General features: G+C 46.9%; 1 protein-coding gene across 1 annotated transcript in view; it reads left to right on the forward strand.

The window, feature by feature from the left end:
- LOC101861268 (AP-2 complex subunit alpha-2) overlaps window positions 1–1,256 on the forward strand; it is a gene marked incomplete in the record, with an annotated part of 48,945 nt that overhangs the window by 27,767 nt on the left and 19,922 nt on the right. Inside the window, 2 exon segments of the mRNA XM_013079160.2 lie at window positions 8–95; window positions 967–1,160. Of these exon segments, the coding sequence (XP_012934614.1) occupies window positions 8–95; window positions 967–1,160 (282 nt within the window).

The raw sequence follows: 1,256 nt of genomic DNA on the forward strand, positions 1-1,256 counted from the left end.
GATGGAGGGTTGAGGGGGTGGGGCATGGCGATGACTTTGGCCACATGGAGGCGGTCAACCTGCTCAGCTCGTACAAGTACACTGAGAAACAGATTGTGAGTAGTCGGTGGAGTAAGGGTTGGGGGGAGGGGGAATTGGGTGGGGGGGAGGGTTTGTGAGTCGAGTCTCATTATATTTGTTTGTGTGTGTGTGTGGGGAGGGGGGGTGTTGATAGGTGGGGTAATGATCGGGAGGATGGTTGTGAATGAAATGGTGGTGAATGGGATAATGGTGGGAGAGTGTGGTGAAGGTTGGGGCAAAGGGGGTGTGGTGGTTTGAAGGCCCCACTGGTAAGTCCTCTGCGTCTTTTCTTTCCCTCTGTTGTTTCTACTTGTCTTGTAATTTCCCTGCAATATATTATGACTGTTATTGTGTCGATGTGCTACTATTTACCGATACTCAAAACTCTCCTCCTTTTTTTTTTTGTTGTATGTTACTCTTTTGTAAGAGCTCTAATCTGCGGCTCTTAATTGACCTATTTGTGTTGCAAGTGCCATTAAACTCTTACTAAAACTGTAAAAATTTCTCTGCACTATATGACTGATATTGCATCGATGTGCTTCTCTTTACTCAAAAGTGGGTGATTGGCGGGTGCTCTGGTGTGGTTTCCTCCTTCTTTCCTATCAAACATCTATCGTCCTGATCTCTCCTCCTTGTTTTTGTATGTTTTGTTAGTCTCTTTTACTTGTAACACCTCGAATCTTGGACGCTTACATGACCTAGTTGTGTTGCAAGTGCCGTAAAACACTTACTAAAACTAAAACTGGCTGTCCTCCTTGTTTTTGTATGTTTTGTAACACCTCAAATTTTCGGCACTTATATTACTCTTTCTAAAACGAAAAAAAACCCCCAACATCTTTACTTCTTTACTCAAAGTGAAGCTCAAACTAAGCTCCCCCCTCTCCCCTCATCCCCCCTCATCCCCAGGGTTATCTGTTCATCTCTGTACTGGTGGGCGCCAGCAGCGACCTCATGAAGCTGGTGATCCAGTCCATCAAGAACGACCTGACCAGTCGTAACCCCATCCACATCAACCTGGCCCTCCACTGCATGGCCAACATCGGCAGCCGAGAGATGGCCGACTCGGTGGGCTCGGACATTCCCAAACTGCTCGTCTCGGGGTGAGTCGTTGTGTGCTTTACTCTCTGTCTGTCTGTCTGTGTGTCTGTTTGTCTGTCTGTGTGTCTGTCTGTCTCTCTCTCTCTCTCTCTCTCTCT

The sequence above is a fragment of the Aplysia californica genome, unplaced genomic scaffold (assembly GCF_000002075.1).
Source record: "Aplysia californica isolate F4 #8 unplaced genomic scaffold, AplCal3.0 scaffold00042, whole genome shotgun sequence".
In the NCBI taxonomy this organism is placed as follows: domain Eukaryota; kingdom Metazoa; phylum Mollusca; class Gastropoda; order Aplysiida; family Aplysiidae; genus Aplysia; species Aplysia californica.